A 23,474-nucleotide genomic window follows, 5' to 3' on the forward strand; every position below is an offset into this window, starting at 1 on the left:
AGCTTGTCTCTTTTAGCACCAGAAGTTGATCCAATAAGAGAGATCACTTCACCCACCTTGTCTCTCTCTCATATCCTGGGACCAATTCGGCTACAACACTGCAAATATCTTTTATTATGTTTATTACATGACCTTCCGGGCCCTGATTCAGGAAGGCCCTTAAAGCCCATCACAGCTTTTGCATGCATTAAAGTATGTTTCTGAATCAGCACCTACATAACGATTCTGCTGACCTCATACGTTTACAGCTCCTATTAATATCAATAGCCAAATTTCAAGTTAGGTAGCCTCATTCTTACTGCTTACATTTATTATTTGCTTGATGGTAGCGCTTAGAGACTTCACCTGAGATCAAGGCCCCAGCATGCTAGGTTCTGCGTGCACACAGAAGGGTAGTGCACACACTCCCTGCCCCAAGAGAGTACGATCTTTTTAGAATTATCCCCATTTTGAAGATAGGGAATTTCGGCACAGAGACACGCCCAGGGTCATACACAAAGAGCCAGTAATTGAACCTAGGTGTCCCGAGTGTCTGTCCAGTGCCTTAACCACAAGGCTTTTTATTCCTCTCAATTCCCTCTGCAGTTTCAATAACATTCTTCCTGTCCTGTCCTGATCAGTGGGCATGCTTCTACATGCGCTCTTCAACCAGACTCCCCCTTGAAAAGTGGGGACACTTCACAGAGGGGGCAAAGCAATTCTTGCCTGTTTGGTGAGGTACTTCCGGTTAGCCTTTAGGCTGAGAGGTGCCATGAAGAAATGAAAGTCATTAGCATCCTTTCCTCTCCATTCTGACCCAAGGGGCATTCAGAAAAAATGTTAAATTGTTTATTTCAGCTGATGGAACTGCGCTTTGGAGCAACCTGCAGAAATAAATAATAAAATTCTTCAGTCAAGCGGTGTGAGGGCTCAATAATGAGACCAATAATTGCACTCCGAGCTGAAATTCATTAGCAGAACACTCGTTTGTTACTGTGGGCACTGGCGACTGTTGATTTGAAACTCCGTGGTTCCCAAAGAAAGATTTCCAGAGATATTAAGTGACACAGGAATCGTTTGTCTGAGATGAATTTGCAATTCTAGCAAATGCTCCAAAACCTTATCGCGGGTAGGTGCGTGATTAGCTGATGAAGGGCATTATCTTTACAAGACCTCCCAACCAGGTGTGCTCAAGCATCTGCATAACACCTAATGGCCCTGATGCTGCTCATGGCCCCATTGTGCTCGGGCATGTGGAATAAAGGGTATGTCTAAACACATATGGCTTGCCCGTGCCTGCTGATTCGGGCTTGCTGGCTCAGGCCGGAAAGCTCTTCTGTTGAAATTATTTCTGCCAGCCTTGCATGCAAACACATTAACTGTGCATCCAAATAAGGCAGGCAGTTGCTTGTACAATGTTTATTATGGTAATGTCTAGGAACCGGCCAAGAGAACAACATTATACAGTCACAAAAGTAGGAGATTAGCTTTCCCCAGAGAGCTTACTTCACTGCACGCCTGCCTTTATTCAGGCTCAGACCCATAAAGCACAGTTCCGACTAGCCACTCTGGTTACATGCTGATGTACTCCGTACAAGTTAAATGAGTTACACTGTCATAAAACCAGTAGATTGAAAATAAGGTCCTTTAATCCTGTAACAGGATCCTAGGTCCAGACTCCCCCAAACTGGTGTGTTCCATAGCTGGATCCAAATCTGTCACCTTGAGACCATTCTTACTAATATAAATGATCTGAGGGGGGTTTCAAAATTGTAACCAATTCAGTTACACCAGGGAAGAATTTGGCCCAGTGTTTGGTCGGGAAACTATTCTTTGTTTAAGTGATGTGCACACCCATAGTAGATTTATCTCCATTTCACTGACATAATTGTGTATTCCAGGAGATGATCCAAACGCAGACCCATTTATCCAAATCAGCCTGATTCTGACTTAGACAAGGACAACTGGACCCTTTCACAGCGCCTCATAAATCAGCTCATCAAGATGGCTGTTGGCCTTCTCTGAACTCCTTCCAATTCACCAGCATCTTCCTAGTAATGAGGTTCCCAGAACAAGATGCAGTTTCCCAGCGGCGGAAGCAAGGCTATTGCATCCCTGCATCAATTTGTGCTGCTCCTGCGTTTTAGAACCAGAGCGAAAGCGGACGGAGGTCATCTGAAGGACTTTCACTGAGGTCAGTGGGCTTTGGATCAGGTCCTGGCAGCAGAACAGTGCATTGGCTTTTCTTTGCAGCCCTACCACATACTGAACTCATTTCCAATTTGCTCTCACTCCCAGCGATCTTCCTGGACCTTGGTTAATATTCCATGAGGTTCCATTGCAGTAACCCACACACCTTCTGGGTGTGGTGTTCTGTCCTATCTAGTGACACCGGGACCACTTAAAGAGAGAGAGAAAAGGAGTCTGTTCTACGGCCTTAGCTAACCGCCAGTTGGCTTTTAGCTCATAGGGTAGCGGCTCATGCACTAAGCTCCAGAGGTCCCGGATCCCCACCCGCGGACGCCCGGAGTCTGTCGGCATCACATACACACGGCAAGTTCAGTGCACGAAGGGGGACGGAGGATCTCTGAGAGCTTCAGATGCAACGACCTTGAGGCTTGCTTTCCCATTTGCAAAGGGTCAGTACCATGTTATTTCATTCTTCAGCACTGCCATTCATCACAGTTAAAGCACTTTAGAAATGGAAATCAAATGAAGCAGGAGGAACCATGACCTTGTCAATATATAGTATTCTGCAGCAAGAAAGCCGCCGTGTGCCCTTGAAATGAAAAACCATGTCCCAGCATTGAATCAGTTTCCTTAAGAAGCAGCCAACCCATTGATAGAACGGGGACTTCAGAGCAAGTCCATGGAACAGTCCGGAGTTCTGATTCCCAGTCCCCTGCTTCCATCACTAGAACACACTCCCCTCGTGATATTGCAGTCTTGGTATTTCTACTATTTAGACAATATTACAAAATGTTTTGAGGTCCTTGGCTCTGAAGTGCTAGAGAACTGAAGAGCATTATAAGAAGTAGTCCCTTAAAATGGGACAAGATAAAGACCCTATCCTCGGATATTTGTGGGCACTGTAACAAAGAAAAAGAGACCCTGACGCATGTGTTATAGGATTGTCCAACAAATCAGACAGCTGCAGAAAGAGGGGGACACAAACGTTAAAATAGCGCCCAGCTTCAGCAGCCAAACCTCTGCCAAAAATGATACCCTAGGTTTTTGTTTTTTTTAACCTGCTGAGCTGGGTTTAACTCCACCGCCGTTCTGGCAGGCTGTAATGATCACGAGGCATTTTACAAAAATGGAAGAGGACGCTTATGCCCAGAACAGAGCAATGGTATTCACACTTGTCCGACCTATCGGCCAAAGAAAGAAACAGCTTATCTCCAGAGAGAGCAATTCTATTACTCTGAAGAAATTTGGACCCTATTTCTAGATACATTTGGATAAAAATGGAGATCTGGAATTCTTTGAGTCATCTCAACATTCTCCCAACCCTCCTCTTTTTCCCTTTCTCCCAGTTCCCTCCTCTCCCTATTCATGTAGGTCTTTTATTTTATTACTTTTACGCTCCCCTCTTACTCCCCCTAATGTGGGTCTATACTGTCGTCTGGTCTTGCAGCTTTGACAAGTTGTAAAATTGCATAATTCTATTGGCAAACCACACAGTATTTGGAAACACAAAAAAGTCAGCCATTTACCTTTTTGTACTTCTTATCGGTTTCTTCCTGAAACAAAAATAATCACAAAAAATAAGAAATAGTGCTGTATTTTGGTTAAACATACCGATTGGCTTCAAACTGTAGTGCATTGGCTTGGTTCTGTGTGCAAGCTGGGAGCTTTTATACCTTACTTTGTGTGACTTGGGGCTGAACTCTCTAGCTCATCATTTTCAGATGAAATAAAAATTTAACCATAAGCACTGAGTGCTCTCTCCACTGTACACGTGACTGGTTATTTTTACTTGCGACTGAAAAGTACCGAAGGGAATAGAAAAGGAAGAGAATGCATAAAGACAGGCTAGGAAGCAACCGACACAGACTGGGTATCACAAGAATTTGGTATATGTTCCTGGAAGTCCCAAACAGTTTAGCACAAAGATAACCATGACCTATTGAGTGAGAAGAACATAGGGTCTGTCTACACAATACACTAAGCCGAGGCTCTGACTTAGGTTTGACCCAAGACCCACTTACGATGACACTTAGTCTGACTCGGGTCAGCAAGCACAAAAGACCAAGGTTCTAGGACCCTGCTAGGGGGTGGGTCAGGGCTTAAGTCCCACTGAAGCTCTGGTCCAAATGCTTTAATTTTGCAGTGTGGATGCAGCTCAAGCCACAAACCTGAGTGGGAAGATCTGTGTAGTGTAGTATGGATGCATTAGCACGGCTGTGAGACCCAGAGCCAGGAACTATAAACCCAATGCAGTTTGGACTTTCAAACATAGGCTTGGAAACACAGTCCACAAGCCCAGGTCTCACAGACACGGGTTTTCAATGCAGTGTAGACACACCCAGAGACCGGCACAAGCCACAGAGTTTGGCTCTGGATTGATACCACCACCAAAAGTTCAGGGACATTAAGATACAATGATCTCTAATAATATAAGCCCGTTTCATGCCTTGATCTCATTACAAAAATGTCATCCCCACCCTTTCTACAGATGGGGAAACTGAGGCAGAGAGAGGCTTAACTTGCCCAAGGTCACATAGCGAGTAAGTGGCAGAGCCAAGAATAGAATTGTGGTTCCTGAGTCCCACTCTAGTGCTCAGCCCATTAAGCCAAGCTACCTTCCCCAGTGGGCTGCTATTTAGGTTACTTGTGCTAAAACCGTCTCCCTTTAACTTAATCCTGTTTGCACAAGAAAAGAAGAGGCCTTCCTTTGAAAAGTCACTTTTGAGCAGTCTAAAGTGCGAGGCCTAGCAGTGGCCTTGCTATTTGCTATCGCTCCCTGGCAGTCGGTCCCCAGGGTGCACCGCTCTGACACGTTCGGATTGGAAATACTCATTCTCCGAGATTGGCAGTTTGATTTAGTGGGTGAATAATTGGATTTCTGGCCACGTCATCTCAAAAGCTTCAGTGAACGGGGGGATGGGGGGGTGGAAGGGGAGGCAACACGGCTCGCAAGGTCAGGAGCAGCATAACCTATTCCTAGCCAGCAGAAGCCATCTCTCAGGCGGTTCAAAGCCCCTTTCTCTTTTGCATCAGAGTCTCAAACTGCATTCCTGCAGAGAAGCTGTCCAACGGGTCAGCGGGGTAGTATGAAAAAGGGTAAATCAACAAAGCGTGGGTGCGTTTCTGTAGTAGCCACTTTGGGGACCCACTGTATCCACTGCAGCGATAAAGAAGTCATTACGAAAAAAAGCCTTATATTCCCTAAATGCTGCTTTGAATGGGGTCCTGTGTTAGGCCAGAGTTACGCCTGTTGTCCCAATTGCAGAGTGTCTCACTCGACATGAATAGGACACCAGATTAGATTCAAACGAGAGAGATCATTTATGCAATATTTAAACAAACCAACCAACCAACACCCCCCCTTTCATGTAACAAGGCCCTCGGGAGGCCACCTTTTGGGACTGAACCCTGGAGCTCTGGATGTAAAGGCCAGAACCTCTACCGTTTGAGCTAAAAGACTAGCTCCATTTGTTCAGAGGCAGTAGCAGACTCAAACCTCTTTGTTCAAGATGGTTGAAGTTTTTCATTTACAAAAATTGGGTCCTGAAAACCAAATTTAAATAGAAATTCCATTTAAGTTTTCAGAAGAAACAATGGGTTTCTTCTGAAGTTTTTCAGGGAAATAGGCATACCGTTTCCCAATCAGTTCTATTCTTTAATTAGTCCAGACACTAGAAGGAGAGAAAGCCACACTTGGCCAGTGTGTTACATTTATGACCATGAATCTGCAGCAAGAATTTTTGTAACTCCATAAAGAAGTCTCAGACTTGGTTTTGTATTTGTATGGGGCCTTGGTGTAGGACTCTCAGGTGCTACCACAAAGAAATAAATACTCTATTTGGCCAAAACTATACAGCGATGAGAAACATTCCTAAAAGCCTTCCCTCACCGCAGTGATGATTTGAGAACCAGAACAACATTCAGACGGATTCAAGATAAAATAATTCTTTGTCCACTGTTGCAAAGCTCAGGCTATGTATCTAGCTACCACCACCTCCTACCCCACAACAAGGACAAACAGATCATAGTGCCAGCTATTTTCTCCAAGATCTACTCTCCTTCAGCAGCATCCAGTCTCTCTGGTGGCAGATCCATCTTTAAGATGCAACCAGCACGGGAAGGAAATCAAAAAGAACTTAATCTGCAGTAAGCATGTTCAGGCCTTGACAGCTAAATTCATTTCCCTCTTCCCCTTTGTTCTTCTTCCTCCTTTCCATTATCATTCAAATTTGAATCCCTAGGTATGATCCCAGTCTATCCATTCTCCATGGTGACGGCTGCCTTAGATCAAGTTAAACTGGGCTGTGATGGATTTCGTAAAACCTCAGTCTGCAATGTAGATAGCCCCTTTGCAAGTCCGGTCTCCATTAATATACAGAGTAACTATAGCTACTGAAAAGCCTCTCTCTAGAGAACTTCTGCTAATGAAATATCGGTCATTATGGCTCAGACTTGTTCAGCAACAATTCAGATGAGAGCCTGGCGGTCTTCATTCTAATGGAAGACATGAGCCTCATGTTTGAGCTACCGAACTGCCAGCATAAAGCTACTTAATTACAGTTGTATGGTGCCTTTCATGTCAAAGCACTCTATGAATGCACAATATAGGATTTGCTTTGTCCACCACTGGACAGCAGCCACCTCTGAGATGCACCTTGGCAACTGTTTTAACAGAGCACATCAGTTTAGGAAAAGAAGTGAAGATTTAGCTGGTGTTGGTCCTGCTTTGAGCAGGGGATTGGACTAGATGATCTCCTCAGGTCTCTTCCAACCCTAATCTTCTATGATTCTATTATTCTAATCCTACAACCACTTGAATACAGAAGAGGGTGTGGGGACTGAAGTCACTGGAGTTACTTCTGATCCACAATGGCATAAGTGAAAAGAGGACAATTAGACTCAGTGTGGAAGAAGGGCATCTGCAAATGATATGGGAGCAGTTTTTCAGCATGGATAAAGTTCTCTGTAGCCTAGATTACAATAATAAAGATGAAAGTTACCCCAGATGGCACTAGACGGAGGTTTGTAATAAGAGACAATAGACCTGTGTTTAGTCGTTTAGGGCCCCATCCAGCCCCATTTGAAGTCAATGGTAAGACTTGCACTGAGTCAGGCCCTTAGTACACTCTAGTGGTTAGAGGACAGTACTAGGAGAGAAGATTCCTGGATCCCACTCCTTGCACTACCATTGCCTGACCATAGAGAAGGAGGCTAATAACCTACCTCCTGTGGATGGGGAGGATTTAATATCTGCAGAGCATTTTCACCCAAGAACCTCAGAAAGTGCTACAGAATTGCCGAGTAACTCTAAACTGTCCGGCATTTGGTTTCCTCAGATCCGTCATCTGCCCGGATCTCTTTCCTAAGGCTGCATTTTGATAGGTTTGCATCGGCTTCTAAAGCATGCAGTCTAGTTACTGTAATGCTGAAACATTACAAACAAATCCAAATAGCTGTGGAATACAATACCTCAAGCGCCGTGCATGAAATAATTTACCCTCACAACGCCCGCAGGAGGCAGGAAATCATCATTTGATTTCAGTAGAGACCCATCAGCCTGAAATTTGAAGTACCACAGTGAAGCATCAAGCCTTGGACTACAGGAAGGGAAAGAAAGTCTGCCCGGTTTCATTTCCAAGCACTTCTTGCAGCTACTATGCTGCATGCATCATAAATCATTAAACAGCTGGCACTCTGGTAGCTCTTCCTGAACGAATCACTGCTTGAGCGTAACTTGAGAAATGGCTGAGAATGGAAAGCAGGAAGCTAAAAAAGGGGAACCGAATATGGCTCAACTAACCTTGTTAGCCTGCTCTTCCTAGCCATTAACGCAGACTCAGAGGAACCATTTGCTGGGCTTCAAAACTGAATTTGTGATCTAATTTTGCTGCTGCTAATGCTGTGGGTTTTTGCTGGCAGTGCTAGATGATGATCTCATTGGTAGCGGCTTATAAAAAATTTAATTCCCTGCATTAGCAGCAAATACTCTGCAAGCGGCTTGTGGCAGGACTTGTGTTTCATGTATCTCAACTAGGATCCTTACGCTGTGTAGAAAAATATTTACACTCCTTTTTGCAGTGGATTATTTTCAAGCTTTTGATATTCTAGATTATTATAAATGAATGAGAGAGAGTGTTTACTTCGAGCAGCCTGCCATAAATTCTGACATGTAAATGTGTTTGCCATATGGATACTAAAGCAGTTAGTAAGCTTACTTAGACAATACAATTCCTTTTCCAATCCAGCTGCTCTAAGGTAACATGCACAAAACCACCTCAGTTAACATACATCCGTTGGGCCAGATGTATCTCACAAAGGCAGACATACAAGGGCCGTGAATGGATGACTTGAGGATTCATGGTGAGTTGGCGCAACGGACCATACCAGGGTAAGGACTCTATTCCACATTCCATGTGTGACATCTGCTTTCTTGGCCAATATACCAGGTACGAAACCAGGGACTTCCAGAGCTAAAAGCATGAGCTGTTACAGAACAAAGCTGGGGCTGTAACAACTCCTATCCTCACAGTTACCCCTCTCTGCCGAACACACACATTCATTAGGGGGTTACACACGCCTAGTTCTTCCCACTTTGTGTTGCAAGCACTCCACACGCAGGCCTCCCATCGACTGCCATGGGAGTTGCACTGGCAGGATTGGACCCAACTGAACAAATCTAAAGTCTGCAGGCAGAGACTGTATTCTACAATCGACTATTATTTCTATGACAGTAGCATCTGGAGGATCCGACTGCAATCAGGGGCCCATTGTGCGAGCTGCTGTAAAAAATCACATAAATAAGAGACAGCTCCTGCCCCAAAAAGGTCACAGTCTAAATAGACAAGACAGACAGATGGGGGGGGGGGGGGAAATTAGCCTAATATTTCCTCTAAGTGGGGAAACTGAGGCACAGAGATTAAATGACTTGCCCAAAATCACACAAGAAGTCCCACTCCCGTGCCTTAACCCTAAGACCATCCTGCCTTGTCACCTACTTTCCAATCTTCTGACCAACATAATCCCACTCAGCCTCTTTCTATGGCTTCAAACCCTAAGTAACATTTGCTTAACACTGGAACAGTATTTCCATTCACTTTTGCGGTGATCTGGTGATTTATGGTGTAATTATCTGCATGCCCCTGTTTTATCACCTCTGTAATTGTTTCTATCTTTCAGTGATATTTCTCCCTTCCCCACTCTTACACACACATCCCCGAGCTTGCTGAGCAGGAATCCATTTTTTTGTATTAAAAAATAAACAACAATCATAAATGGGATAAATATCAAAGCCCTCTCTTCTCTGCAAAGCAACCTGACCCTCACCACATTTCTGAAAGGTTATTGGCTGTGGGTGAAACAACTGCACCTAGCAGAGAAGAAGGATTTCTTCCACTGTAGGAATGACAAGGTGGGATTTGTTGGTTTGGGTGTTATACAGGAGGTCAGACAAGATGATCACAAATGTCCCTTCAGGCCTTAAGGATCTACGAGCCTCTCACTGAACAGACGTCAATTTTCCAAAACTGCAACCAGCTTCTTTTCTTCAAAACAATTCAAGAGAAAGTGCTTTTTGATTATTATTTTTGCAGCCGACTAAATACACATAGAAGTATCAGAAAGGTATTGACTTTAAGGGTCTGTCTCCACTGCTTTGTGAACTGAGTCTGTGGGACCTGGGCTCGTGGACTTGGTGTTTCCAAGCCTGCGCTGGAGTGTCCACACTGCATTGTAAACCCGGGTTTCCAACTGCTGGACCCATGTCTCACAGCCGTGCTAATGCAGCCATCCTGAACGAGGCAGTCTTGGCTAGGATCTGCAGCTTCAGCTGCATCCACACTGCAAAATAACAGGGGATGGACCAGAGTCAGAGCAGGACTTGGGTTCTGACCCACGCCCTTGCAGGGACCTAGGTCCTGAGTGCTTGTTGACCCAAATCAGGCAGATTTATGTGTGGATGGAAAGCAGGCTTGGTGGAAACCAGAGTCAGAGCCTGGGGTTAGAATGCAGTTTAGCCATACCTTAAGGAGTCAAAGGGACTGAATTAGAAATGACAAGGAGATCTTTTTTGGCCTGGGGTTGGGGAGGTTAAGGATGATTAGAGGGATTCTGAGCTGCGGGCAGCTATGTAACTGGAAAAGGATGTCTGGGTGTTTTCTGGCTACTGCTTCTTTACACACAGAGGAATTTCCCTGCCATTTTGTGAAGCAGTTCAGATGCAGGATGCTGCAAACTGAATCACTGTATATATACTATACACACTCTCTTTTATGGAAGCTTTATATTTGTTCTTCGTATTTTGGTTTCCTGAGCCTGAAGGCAAGTTATGGTAGCTAGATGAAGTGCTACATGACTATGTGAAAAAGACACTAACCTATCGCACCTCTCATTCCCATGAGTCAGAAAATAGCCCATAGAATCTAGAAATCTTGCCACCCAGCAAAAATCAGTTGTTTTATTTCATGAGTCGGGATCCTTCACTTTGGTTTAGCATCACCCAGATGTGACTCAAAGGACAATAAAGTAGGACTAGAATAGAATAGTGACAGGATCCTGTTTTATGGACATTGCTAATGATTTCCTAGCATCCTGCTTCTGCCTAAAGAGATTTACTGTAACAGTTAAGCCTTCTACCACACTTCCTTACAACCACTTTGCAAAGTTCATTTTAGAATGTATTTAACATCCTGGTAATCATTAACACAAGCATCAGTTCCGACAGGTCTACAGACAGGATTTCTCTTCCTAACGTTAATAAACCGTAGCCAGAGACAAAAGCAAAAAGCTAGTATTATTTCACATAGGATAATTACAGCCCTTTTAAGATCTCATTTTCAGGACTGGATCCCCCACTACGGTTAGTTTATTTTCCAGCAATTTCACCCACGTTAAACTCTTGAGCCTACCAGATTAGGTGGCCATTTATATCCACAAATCTTGCAGAGCTGCGTTGGTGCCATTCACACATTCTCTCTTCCATTTTGGTTTGAAGTTTATTTCAGGAAGTGGGGTTGTAGTCGCAGGCTGGGAATTGCAAGAGAGCCTAAGGGAATTCCATGCTGAAATCCCATGGGATACAAGCTTTATCAAAAGTCCCAGTCTCAGTAAGGAATGGTCTATCCAGTGAGTCAACAGTGAACGAGTTCTCCAGCATGGTATCGTGGTTTGGTGTGCTACTGAAAGCAGCATGGCCTAGTGGACAGAGCACTGAGCTAGGACTCAGGAGACCTAGGTGCCATTCCCAGCTTTGCCACTGGCCTACTGGGGGACCTTGACCAAGTCACTTCACTGCTTCATGCCTCAGTTTCCCCAGCAGTAGAACACAAATCCTTTGTAACACATTTTTGGATCACCTGATGAAAAGTGTTAGGTAAAGAATAGTAGATAGAAAGAATAGTAAATATGGCAGGCGACCAGCTTGGCTTAATGGTGAAATCCTAGCGGATCTTAAACATAAAAAAGAAGCTTACAAGAAGTGGAAGGTTGGACATATGACCAGGGAAGAGTATAAAAATATTGCTCGGGTATGTAGGAATGATATCAGGAGGGCCAAATCGCACCTGGAGCTGCAGCTAGCCAGAGATGTCAAGAGTAACAAGAAGGGTTTCTTCAGGTATGTTGGCAACAAGAAGAAAGCCAAGGAAAGTGTGGGCCCCTTACTGAATGAGGGAGGCAACCTAGTGACAGAGGATGTGGAAAAAGCTAATGTACTCAATGCTTTTTTTGCCTCTGTTTTCACTAACAAGGTCAGCTCCCAGACTGCTGTGCTGGGCATCACAAAATGGGGAAGAGATGGCCAGCCCTCTGTGGAGATAGAGGTGGTTAGGGACTATTTAGAAAAGTTGGACGTGCACAAGTCCATGGGGCCGGACGAGTTGCATCCGAGAGTGCTGAAGGAATTGGCGGCTGTGATTGCAGAGCCATTGGCCATTATCTTTGAAAACTCCGGGGAAGTCCCAGATGACTGGAAAAAGGCTAATGTTGAGCCAATCTTTAAAAAAGGGAGGAAGGAGGATCCTGGGAACTACAGGCCAGTCAGCCTCACCTCAGTCCCTGGAAAAATCATGGAGCAGGTCCTCAAAGAATCAATCCTGAAGCACTTGCATGAGAGGAAAGTGATCAGGAACAGCCAGCATGGATTCACCAAGGGAAGGTCATGCCTGACTAATCTAATCGCCTTTTATGATGAGATTACTGGTTCTGTGGATGAAGGGAAAGCAGTGGATGTATTGTTTCTTGACTTTAGCAAAGCTTTTGACACGGTCTCCCACAGTATTCTTGTCAGCAAGTTAAGGAAGTATGGGCTGGATGAATGCACTATAAGCTGGCTAGAAAGCTGGCTAGATTGTCGGGCTCAACGGGTAGTGATCAATGGCTCCATGTCTAGTTGGCAGCCGGTATCAAGTGGAGTGCCCCAAGGGTCGGTCCTGGGGCCGGTTTTGTTCAATATCTTCATAAATGATCTGGAGGATGGTGTGGATTGCACTCTCAGCAAATTTGCGGATGATACTAAACTGGGAGGAGTGGTAGATACGCTGGAGGGCAGGGATAGGATACAGAAGGACCTAGACAAATTGGAGGATTGGGCCAAAAGAAATCTGATGAGGTTCAATAAGGATAAGTGCAGGGTCCTGCACTTAGGACGGAAGAACCCAATGCACAGCTACAGACTAGGGACCGAATGGCTAGGCAGCAGTTCTGCGGAAAAGGACCTAGGGGTGACAGTGGACGAGAAGCTGGATATGAGTCAGCAGTGTGCCCTTGTTGCCAAGAAGGCCAATGGCATTTTGGGATGTATAAGTAGGGGCACAGCGAGCAGATCGAGGGACGTGATCGTTCCCCTCTATTCGACATTGGTGAGGCCTCATCTGGAGTACTGTGTCCAGTTTTGGGCCCCACACTTCAAGAAGGATGTGGATAAATTGGAGAGAGTCCAGCGAAGGGCAACAAAAATGATTAGGGGACTGGAACACATGACTTATGAGGAGAGGCTGAGGGAACTGGGATTGTTTAGCCTGCAGAAGAGAAGAATGAGGGGGGATTTGATAGCTGCTTTCAACTACCTGAAAGGGGGTTCCAAAGAGGATGGCTCTAGACTGTTCTCAATGGTAGCAGATGACAGAACGAGGAGTAATGGTCTCAAGTTGCAGTGGGGGAGGTTTAGATTGGATATTAGGAAAAACTTTTTCACTAGGAGGGTGGTGAAACACTGGAATGCGTTACCTAGGGAGGTGGTAGAATCTCCTTCCTTAGAGGTTTTTAAGGTCAGGCTTGACAAAGCCCTGGCTGGGATGATTTAACTGGGAATTGGTCCTGCTTCGAACAGGGGGTTGGACTAGATGACCTTCTGGGGTCCCTTCCAACCCTGATATTCTATGATTCTATGATTCTAAATCCTCAGCAGCATCATTCCTGAAAGAGTCTGAAACCAAAGGTCCCCAGACCCACTTGTTTAGTCAAGGTCCCATAGCACCCTTTATAAAAAGCATCAAACTCTTAACCCCTCTTGCCCTCACCAAATCCCTCTTTCATCCTGCCCACATAGAATTGAGGACAGGTCACTGATGCAGAGAGATCTGGATCCCTCGGTAAACTGGGCGCATAGCAAACAATGGGTGTTTGAACATGGCTAAAATGTAAATGCCTACTGCTAGGAACAAAGAACACAGGCCATGCTTACAGGATGGGGAACTCTATCCTGGGAAGTGGTGACTCTGAACATGAGCTCCCAGCATGACACAAGAGCCAATGAGATCCTGGGATGAATGATCAGGGGAATCTCAAGTAGGAGCTGAGAGGTTATTTCACCTCTGTATTTGACATTGGTGCAGCCGCTGCTGGAATCCTGTGCCCAGTTCTGGTACCCACAATTCAAGAAGGATCTTGATATATTACAGAGGGTTCAGAGAAGAGCCACAAGAAGGATTAGAAAACATCCGTTAGGATAGACTCAAAGAGCTCCAGCTATTTAGGTTTCAGAGTAGCAGCCGTGGTAGTCTGTATTCGCAGAAAGAAAAGGAGGACTTGTGGCACCTTGGAGACTAACCAGTTTATTTGAGCATGAGCTTTCGTGAGCTACAGCTCACTTCAGGGTAATTAACCACTGGAACAAGTTACCAAGGGTCATGGTGGATTCTCCATCACGGATAATATTTAAATCAACATGGGATATTGTTCTAAGAGCTCTGCTCGAGAAATGGTTTTGGGGAAGGCCTCCGCTTTACAGGAGTTCAGACTAGCTGATCACAGCGGTCCCTTCTGGCCTTGGAATTCCCCATGCAGTTTGCACGAGGGACGATTTGTATTCTGGACTTCCTGTTCTCAGCCGTTGCGTAACACTCTTGTGCATCACTGAAGAGCCACTCTATTCCACCCCAGAGCCAGCTGCATGCAGGGGAAGGTACCTGCCCCTGGAAATATCCCCTTGAGTACACTTAAAGCCCTGCTCTGGCACATACATAAAGCCCCCTGCAGCCATGCACAGCCCCACTGACTTCAGTGGGGTTGTGCCAAGCATAGGTCTTCCTGCATGGAGCACATGGGAGAGTCAGCTTTGGGCAGATGGGGGTGTCACTGATACATCTGTCTATGGGTGCTACATCAGTCATGCCCACCCCTGCTTTGCAGGAGGCAGGCAATAAAGGAGAGACTGCACTACTTCTGCTGCCAGGCAAGTGGTATGAGGGGTGGAGCTTGAGAAGAAGAGAGACAGAAGCAGAACACCCCTGATCTCACCCTTCCAGGAAGAGACTAGTAAATAAGCATAGATACCTGTATTTCCCTGGCCGTTTTCTCCTCTGCATTAGAGGACTGCTCTTCTTTGCATCTGGGTTTTCTAGCCTAGTTTCCATAGACCCAGACTCTGCAGTGTTACATCTCACTCGCCAGCCAGGCTGGATCCTTCTCTTCCCCAGGAGTTAAGCTCAGCTCCTTGACGACAGGATTACTGCAGACAGCCAGGGCCTGAGCAAAATGCAGCTGAGCCTAATCAGGTTGATAATCACAGGTGACAATGTTGATCAGCCTCCCAAGTCATTACACCACTGCTCCTGCACAGCACCCAGCATCGCCTTAGCAGAGGGCATTTTCCCCGCTGCTTCCAAAGTCTCCAACTATGTTCCTAAATTGTCTCGCCCTCATTAAAACATTTAATCAAATCGAGTTTAGTGCACACAGTGTTGTTGATATGCAGAAAGGGCTTTAACCCCTGATTGTTTTAAGTGTAGGCCACTAATTAGAATTTTATATCCCAGTCGTAAAATAAATCACCAGCCAATTCAGTTATTTTCCTCCATTCCCATTTGTATCCACTCCAGCTAGCAAATGCTCTGCTAACAGAAGCTTTAGGTCCAGATCCTCAAAGGTATTTAGGCACCTAACTCCCATTAGAATCAATGGGGGTTAGGCACCTAAATACTCTTGAGAATCTGGCCCCTAGACTTTGAACCTACAAACCCTTAAGCCCATAGGGAACTTTAATCATGTAAATAACCCTCATACACTCTACAGGAGAGCAAAGTTATGCGCATACTTAAGTGTTTGCAGGATCAGAGCCTTTGCCATCTGCATGGTGAGCTGGAGTTTATCCATGCACACAAAGAGACCCTTAGAGCTTATAGTAACAAGAAAGACCTTACCTGACAACCCCACCTCATAATGCTGGGAGTAGTAGCAGGACTTTTCATGGCTCCTTGAGATCTCAAGGGGTGCAGGTAACTGTAGAGACATCTCAGAGGAACCATGTTTTCACTCCCAGGGGAGAACATCTGGAACAAAAGCTGTTCCTCTCTCCAGGGCTGCAGCTATACTGAGAATTTTGCAGAAATCTTCTACTAATGCAAGCCACAGTTGGGAGCATAGACAGGGCTTGGGCAGTGGAGTGGCACCTGCCCTACAGTGGTGGGGGAGGAATTCCCTAAACTTCTCTGAGGCAGATTCTCTCTCACCCTATACCTGGTGCAGCCCTTCACCCCTGTGCAATGTGGATTGAAAACACTACCAGCCTGATCTGCTAACGCTTTGCACGGGTGTCAGTAACTGCACAAGCTGGAGAACAGCAAAGAATCAGGCCCCCAGCATAGACCAGGTCTAGGAGCAACTATAGACAGACCTAAAATTTAGGGGTCCTTCTGGCAAGCTCACAGGAAGAGAGACCCCTCCGAATGCAGCATTTCACTGCTAAGCTAGCTGATGATGGGCCAGATCGTCAGCTGATATACACCGGCCGTGCTCCATTGACTTTACACGAGGAGCTGCCCAATGGCTTTATTGGAAGGGAATTAGTAGAGTGGAATATGAGTGAAATGAGAACACAGCGGAATGAAAGAACCAGAGCCTCAAAGTCAAACTCCCCACTGGGAGTTACGCCTCGAAGTACCTTTGAAGATCTGAGCCAAAGTCCATTGAAATGCCATGAAGCACCATGGGACATCACTACAAAGTAGCATTTCACTATGACCAAGTTATAAGCAGGCTCTGCTGTATTCCTAAAAGGTCCCTGGCTGTCAGGAGCCTAACTGCTTTTGTGCGCCTGGTCCTGTGTGTTTTAAGCCATCCGCAAAGCTTTGTTTTTCGGCTCTTGTACCAATTACCTCCTTGGGAAGAGCTGGCTTGCAGGGAGCCTTTGTGTGATTTCCCACTGCCTTTATTGGGCCGGGTTTTGTATACACATCGTTAGGGTTTTCAAGCTCTGCACCTTTCCAAAGAGGATATGGGGGAAACCCTGACAGACTCGCTGCCTGTTTTCAGGCTTTACCAAAAGGCAGTTAAATGGCAGAAACAAAGCCCTTGGGAAACCAAAGCTTTGAGAGCTGAAGGTGCTGCTAGAAATGCAAAGGATTATTGCTATTACTGCTTGGGGCTTCCCATGGGGCCTAACAGCTTTAGGTACCCAATTCCGATTGACTTTCAATGTGTGCCTAACTCCGCTGGTCTCCTTTGAAAATCCCAGACTTCATTGTTAGTTATTAAGTACTATTGTTAGTGTAGGTTTCAGAGTAGCAGCCGTGTGAGTCTGTATCCGCAAAAAGAACAGGAGGACTCGTGGCACCTTAGAGACTCACCAATTTATTTGAGCATCAGCTTTCGTGAGCTACAGCGCACTAATAAATTGGTTCGTCTCTAAGGTGCCACGAGTCCTCCTATTATTAGTGTAGTGCCGTCTAATTTAAATCAAATGCTTACCTATCACTTTCAAATAAACAGCTGTTCTTATCCTCCAGCACATGGTAGTGCTTATAATCTCGATAGCAATGTCTGAATAACACAATATTGGCAAATTTCATGATCACAGAAGCTTTTTTGAACTCACCACCGTGGCCTTCCTTGTCATTAGGGTAAACGGCAGCTTTGTGTGGCATTACCCACTGCTAACTGCCTAGAGCTATCAAAACCAACCTGTATAAAGGGTAGAAATCATATCGTTTTTAATAGAAATGGTTTGGTACCTGAGGCTTTTAATCCAATAAAACAGAGGATGAAATTAATCAGTGGCCTCATTAACAGAAAGTTCCGCATCCTTTTTATTGAGTTCCACAGGAAACAATAAATACCCCAAAGATAACTGCTACTGGAAATTGTTATTTAACTGAATACTGGGAAATGATTCAATTGATCAGACTGGGCAATGTACCATAAAGAGCATTAACTCTTTAGAAATACACACTAAGAAATCCTTAGGACTTTTTTTTTCATGTTCAGATTATATTAGCAATAACCTCCTGGGGATTAATGAGCCCACTCACTTGAGCCCACTCAATTATGCTCTGTTAGTTTCTAGAAAGTGCCCGGTGCCCGATTGTTATTGGAAGTAAACTCTTGAAGGGATTTTTTATTCACGTAGCCTGTGTTTTTAATCCAATACAGTTAATAGTCACTTATACTAATAAAGAGGCCAACCAAAGGCTATTGCCGTTATTCATATCTAGGATGCATCTAGACAAAGTTTGCGTGACCAGCCGCGGTAAATGATGGAGTAGAGGTTTTATGGGGAGAGGAATACAGTGGGATCAGATATACTGAAATTCCATTCACAGTGAACCACAGTGCAATGCCCAAGCCCTTGTAAGGTATCGGCAATGTATAAAGTGCCATTCAAGCAATAGCCAAACATCCACCGAGTCTTTTTCATCTGACGAGCTCAAAGCACTTTCCCAAGAGGGGCAAAACAATAACATCAGTATTCCCATTTCTACAAGTGGGAGAAATGACACACAAAGTGGGCCTTTTAGCAGTCCTAGAAGAAGAGCGGACAGCAGAGAAGTAACGGTGGCAAATTTAATAGAGGGCCTATGCCCTTGGCTTTGTATCCTGAGACACGGCACTGAGGCTTAGGGTTCTAAGTAATACTCAGCCTGAGCAAAGCTTGGGCTACACACCCAGTTTTTGTACAGGTACAACTATAGAACGGGGAATAGAAGCCAGGTCGTGTGAGTTGCACTGCAGTGCTTTATCTCCTAGGCAACACTGCCTCCCAAATAGCACTAGGACCATTTTCACCAGCTGAGGATCTGCCCCTGGAAGTCTTTCCATTAACTCAAAATTAGATGTGCCTCCAAGCATTAAACTTCCAGAGGAGTTGGATCCAGCCCCTGGAGATTTCAGAGGAGGCAGTCGGAGGATATTTACCAGGCCTTTCAACCTAGGAGCTCACTGCTGGGTACCGAGGCAGTTCTATGTGGTATGAGTTCATTATGCAATCATCAGCTCTATTTTAAAGAGCAAAGTGGCACAAGCAGCTAGGGAAAAGCTGCCCCGGGGGAGCTAGAAGTTTTCAGAACCTCTCAACTTATTTTGGGGGGTTAAAATAACTAGTTTGAATTCATGAATCTTTTTTCCCCCCGACCCTCTGTGATTTAAAATTATACGTCTCCCCCACCCCCCCGCTCCAACCCCCGCGTGATTCAATTAAAAACAAGAGCAAAACATGCTCTTCTTACTACACTGCAGCCTGTAATCCGCATTATGGAGAAGAGCCCCCCAAAAGCTTGGCTGGCACAAGTGAGTGCCCTGTGTTACAATATAGAGATTGTGTTCATTCTGTTTGAATGCTGTTCCCTCCCACCCCAACTCCTTTGTCACAATGGGTGCCTAGGGGTGAAGCTCACCCCTTTGCAAAGAATATGTCCAATTCTGAAGGCTTAACCGGTGCATAAGCCTTGCACTTGCTGCCGAAATGTACCCCCACCCCAGACATTCTGCAATGGGCTTAAATACAGAGCCGGATATTGAGCTGGTGTAAATCAGTGGGTTTCACTGCCTGCAGCAGAGTTATGCCAATCTACATCGGCTGAAGATCTGGCCCAGTATTTCCAAATGGGGAAAGAAATGGACAAAAACAAAGCCAACAACCAAATCATGGTCCCTGGACTAGAGTATGGCACATGTGTTAAACCAATGAGTCTTAGAAATACAGGACCAGATCCTCAGCTGGGGGAAATCCTCGTAGCTTCACAGACATTGATGGAGATACATACTGAGGATCGGGCCTAGGATGTCATGCAGATGAGTTTACAAGCCGCAAATAACATTTTTGTTCAGACACCAACACACTGTTTATTGGGGGTTCGATTTTCTATTCATTTAACTGCCAAATAAACAAAGAATATTTTAATGGAAAAAGAGGAAAGTCACATTCAAATGATCTGAAAGGTAGCTTCATGCAAAAGGATACCTCAATCCAAAATGTCATATCTATTAAAGAACACTTGCAATAACCACTGTCTTATGATCAGTCTACATTCCACAACACATACATACTCTAGATTAGGCCAGGCATCTGCATTCAGTAACGGTCTAAAGTTGATGTGGTCAAATCATTCACAAAAGAACGGTGTGAAATATTTCTCTCTTTCTGTTCTGAAACGCAACACTTCGACCGATCTCCAGTTGACTGAAAAATGGGGAGAAAGTTTCTTCCCAATTTTTTTCCCCTTCAAAGGTCAAATTCTGAAACTGTCAAAGTTTTGAAATTCGGAAGCATTATGACCAGCTCTAGATTAAAGTTTTAAGCCTACCTCAAGCTGAACTCTAGTGTTCCCAGCGATCAATCGCGGTCTCCCCTACATTCAGAATATCAGGGTTGGAAGGGACCTCAGGAGGTCACCTAGTCCAACCCTCTGCTCAAAGCAGGGCCAATCCCCAATTTTTGCTCCAGATCCCTAAATGGCCCCCTCAAAGATTGAACTCACAACCATGGGTTTAGCAGGCCAATGCTCAAACCACTGAGCTATCCCTCCCCCCAATATCAAGCTAATTCTTTCTACAGAACATTCACTTTCATGATACAATTCTTTTCCGCCCCCTGGGTACATTCGTGGGTTGGAGGAGAGACAGACAAATAACACCCGAATGTGAACTGAAAGATATCAGACTGTTTACAGACCGTCTCTCTGTATCATAATTACAGCACCTGAATTTCCGCGACATCTTCATTGTTTCAGATGTTACACGTCTTCAGATGGCCGTTCCCAGAAAATATTACTGATGCAATCTGCCCTACGCTCCCGAAATCCTGTTTTCTTAAAGAAGAGCTATAAATCCACTATTAATCAAGAAGGGCTAAATTTGCAAATTCCAAAATCCTGGCCAGATTGGCAGAAAAGCTCAACACCAAACACGCCAAGTGTGCTCTTGTGAAAATCTATCTCAAAGGGCCAGATTCTTAATACCCCCCCCCCTTTTTTTACACTGATACCCTTGCTAGTACCCCCAATGAGACCACTTATGGAGTAAGGTGCTATTCAGTGTGAGTAAATGAATCTGGCCCTAAAGCAGAGCTATTCTCTCTTCTCTTGTCATGCATGGCCTTATCTACACTAGAAAGGGTTTGCTGGTATAGCTAGACGACCCAGGAAAGGCAGAACAAGGTGTAAGAGGTGTAGAGTGAGGGTTCTCAAACCTTTTGCTGGCACAACCCCATTTTAATGAATTGTTTCCTCCCGGGACTCCAGACAGCCTGGAGGATGCCATTTTGAAGAGCCACATAGCATCCTCCGCACAGCATGACCTCATCCATGCAGTGCATACGAGGGCTCACTGTGCGGAGGAAGCCATTTTGTAGAGCAAAATGGCGCCCTCTGGGCATCGTGACCTTGCACGCACCATATGTGCGAGGTTACGCTGTGCAACGTAAAATGGTGTCCTCTGAACACTAGGGATCGCCATCTGCTGATGTTCCGTCCCTATTCGGGATGGTGACCCGCAGTTTGGGAAATGCTGCTCTAGCTATTGCTGAATAATAGGTGGGTCTAGTGGCCTTTCAACAAACCATTTACACCCACTTGGTTTCCATAGGGTATTTACTGGCTTTGGCTCCCAACCCTTTCAGGCAACTGGACCAAGTTTGCCAGGCTTTGGGCCAATAAAATGGTCCCCTGGAATCTATGGGAGTTTCAATTTCACTTCAACAGGGACCAAGGTTTGGCCCTGCGCATCTAGCTGCGCCAGCCAACCTCCCATTCACCTGAGCCTACTCTATAAACTGCAACGGAGAGAATAGGGGTTGGAGCAGCTAACGGTGCACTGCAGAGTGTGGGAGCGAGGGGTCAGGGCTCTGAAGCCCTGGACACTTATGTAGGGGCCCAATTCTGACCCCGCTGAAGTCACTAGAATGTTTTACCACCATGTGCAGTGTGAAGGGGATGAGGGCCTGGAAGTCTAGCCTGGAGAGGGCAGGGGATGCACATACATACCTTTGTTCTACAAGCATTATTATAGTAGCACCAAAGGTTCCAACGGAGATCAAGGCCCCATTGTGCTAGGCGCTGTACAAACACATAGCCAGAGACAGTCCCTGCCCAGAGAAGCTTACAATCTACATAGACATGGTGAGAGAGGAAACTGAGGCACGGGGAGGTGAAGTGACTTGCCCAAGGTCACCCAGCAGGCCAGTGGCAGAGCTGGGACTAGAACCCAGGTCTCTGAGTCCCAGTCCGGAGCTCTAGCCACTGGACAAGGCTGCCGCTCAGTGTTACTGTAATTGGCTACATTAGGACACAACGTAATCTCTCGCCTGTGAGGGACTCCTTTTCCCCTTGGGGAGGCGCATAGTGATTTCACTCCAGTTTAGTTCTTGGCTGGGGCGGCTTCGACCTTCTCTTCTCCGGGCTGATCTTCCTCGGCAGGCTTTGGCTCCTCTGAAAGTCTGGGGTCCTTGATGCTTTCCTGCAGGTCTCGCTTCTCCTCCCTCCTGACGGTGACCGTGCTGGTGGAGAAGGCTTTTGCGCCGGAGAAGGGGCTAGACGAGAACGTGTAGCCAAGGCCGAAGGTGTTCCCGCTGCTGACGGTGCTTAGCCGTGTTTCCTCCCCTTCCAGTAATTTCCTGGGGGTGGGAAGAGGGAAACACCAAGAAAGGTGCAATGAAGCTGCTGCTAGAGATTTCAGATCCCTGCCTTCTCCTTTCTAAAATATCCTCCCCAGATCAGTTTTCATTGAGCTGTGGCAACGGGAACTCCCCCCTCACCCCGCCCCGCCCCCCATGGGAAAGCGGCCAAGGCATCAATCAGCACATTGCCCCCAGGAAGGAACAGCCTTTACCGCAGGCTCAGCATTTTGCTACACACTATCGACAGAAGGCTACTGAGACCCTAAGAGCTACTTCATGGGCAGAGTCCATACACCACTGTCAGACTATCCAGCCAAACCGTGTCTTGGAAGGAATCAGATAAAAACTGGTGACACGCTGGTCACGAATATCATCGCGGAGTGCATGTCCAGGTCGCATAGATAGCGTTACAGATGTGTGCTGGAAATATGTTCTTAAAATAGGCTTTTGGAGGCAGCCTGCCCTTGACAAAGGAATGCTGTCTTGGCTGTTTGCCTACATCCCCAACGCATATTGAGCAAGGTGAGGCCAGAGACAATGGAAAGACATTTACATCAAAGGGAAAACAAGTGATTAAGCCAAGCAGAGAAACAGATTGATCAGAGGAGGAAGGAGACAGCCTGGCATCTGCACAAGCAGGAAGGGAGAAAAACTTTACATGGAGATACACTTCAAAGGTTCACGGGACTATAAAAAGAAAGGGAAAGAACCCTTAGTTATCCATCACTTGGGGACATATGGTACAGCACCCTCTGAGCCTGTAAATGGTAGAGCCCTGCTGATAATTTGCTGCACGCAAGGAACTGTTTTCTGCAAAGATGTAGCTAGAATTAAATTTTAGGCACTAGAAAGCATGTTATTTTTGTATTGTTTAATCCTTTTTTCTCTTTTATTCTTGCCTTATATCACTTAAATCTGTGCTCTTTATTAAACTTATTCTTGTTTTATACAAAACCACCTCAGCACTGTTATATTGATGTGTTAG

General features: G+C 45.5%; 1 protein-coding gene across 1 annotated transcript in view; it reads right to left on the reverse strand.

Moving 5' to 3' along the window:
• Positions 1–19,693: 19,693 nt before the first annotated feature.
• The window catches only part of LOC140903547 (low molecular weight neuronal intermediate filament-like), a 34,480-nt gene continuing 30,699 nt past the window's right edge, over positions 19,694–23,474 (reverse strand). The window contains exon 6 of the mRNA XM_073324980.1: positions 19,694–22,486. Coding sequence (XP_073181081.1) covers positions 22,231–22,486 — 256 coding nt within the window. The 3' untranslated portion in view covers positions 19,694–22,230. The remainder of the gene's footprint in view (positions 22,487–23,474) is intronic.

Source organism: Lepidochelys kempii, chromosome 26, assembly GCF_965140265.1.
Source record: "Lepidochelys kempii isolate rLepKem1 chromosome 26, rLepKem1.hap2, whole genome shotgun sequence".
NCBI lineage: Eukaryota > Metazoa > Chordata > Testudines > Cheloniidae > Lepidochelys > Lepidochelys kempii.